A 1,444-nucleotide genomic window follows, 5' to 3' on the forward strand; every position below is an offset into this window, starting at 1 on the left:
AGTTACACTGTTCTTGTGAGTTTCACTTGTTTTTGTTCTTGCTGCACTTCCCTCAGCCCATTAGCTTTCCCGGTAAGATCTAGGGAGTGTTATAAGGTCAAGCCTAATTATGCTTAAGAGGACTGTGCCCTCTAAGCTGGGACTTGTTTGTGACTTTGCCAAGAGATCAGTCCGAGTCTTAACCCTATATCGGCTCCCCACACCTGACCTCCTGGTTCATGGGTCGATATTCAGCCATGAGCCACCCCAGCTGGGCACCTTTCCCCTTTCGATGGTGGTATGATGTGCTGGTCCCTCAGTGTTTAGACTGCACCTAAAAATATTTTCTTAATTTTTAAAGGTGAAAACAATGGCTTCTATCAGAAAACCAAAGCGCATCATCATCCGAGGCCATGATGAGCGAGACTACCCTTTCCTGGTGAAAGGGGGCGAAGATCTGCGGCAGGACCAGCGCGTCGAGCAGCTCTTTGAGGTCATGAACGTCATCCTCTCCCAAGATGCCGCCTGCAGTCAGAGAAACATGCAGTTACAGACGTACCACGTCATCCCCATGACCTCCAGGTATGACCGCCTGGGCGTTGTCATTCTAGAGCAGATTTATGTAAATGGAAACTTCAGCACGGGGCCAAATCCTTGTTTCATTTGGCCGAGATGGGGTTGGAGGTCACTTGACAATTTAGTGTTTTAGATTTCACAAAGACAGAAACCCAGCCAGAACTAATAAACACCTCTAAGCCTATAATTTTTATCTTGATTTGGGGAAAGTAAGTGAAGAATTGACATGAAAAAAAAATCTGTTTTGCTTTAATTCTACAGAACTTTTTTTTTTCGTAAAGAAAGAGCAGTTTGGGTTTGTATTCATAAACCTTTTATTCTCCTTTTCAGATTAGGATTAATTGAATGGATTGAAAATACGTTTACCTTAAAGGAACTTCTTTTGAGTAACATGTCACAGGAGGAGAAAGCAGCTTATACAAGGTAACGTGGAGTCTCAGTACTTTCTCCAGCCCTGCCCTGGTCCACCCCAGCCAGCTGCTGCGCCCGGACGTGACATTCTCCCTGAGTAGGGTTGTTTCAAATTCCGTTTCCTCCACCCCATGTTTCTAGTCACATTTTAGGGCCCCTTTCTATTGGTGCTGTTAGCCGACCCTGGCCTAGTCTTTAATGTGCTTCTGGGTAGGTGAAGAGGAGTCTAAACAGTAGTTGCATATATTTTACCACAATAAAGAAAAAAAAAGTATTAGCTTTGGGAAAAAAGGGAAAATGTTGAAAGAAATAAAACAAATACTTAAGAATACCAGCTGACATTTCATTAAACATCTTCTGTGTGCTAGGCACTCTTCTCAGCTCTTAATGTATCTGAAGTCATTTATTTTTTCACAAAAACCTGTAAGGTGAGTGTCACCAGCTCTGTTCAGATGAAGAAGCTGAGGCCCAGAAAGGT

The 1,444-nt window shown here is 43.4% G+C and overlaps 1 protein-coding gene across 1 annotated transcript in view; it reads left to right on the forward strand.

Annotated features, from left to right (window-relative positions):
- PRKDC (protein kinase, DNA-activated, catalytic polypeptide) overlaps positions 1-1,444 on the forward strand; it is a gene marked incomplete at its 5' end in the record, with an annotated part of 202,177 nt that overhangs the window by 191,341 nt on the left and 9,392 nt on the right. Inside the window, 1 exon segment of the mRNA XM_015568649.1 lies at positions 341-448. Within this exon segment, the coding sequence (XP_015424135.1) occupies positions 341-448 (108 nt within the window).

The sequence above is a fragment of the Myotis davidii genome, unplaced genomic scaffold (genome assembly GCF_000327345.1).
Source record: "Myotis davidii unplaced genomic scaffold, ASM32734v1 scaffold452, whole genome shotgun sequence".
Taxonomy (NCBI): Eukaryota; Metazoa; Chordata; class Mammalia; order Chiroptera; family Vespertilionidae; genus Myotis; species Myotis davidii.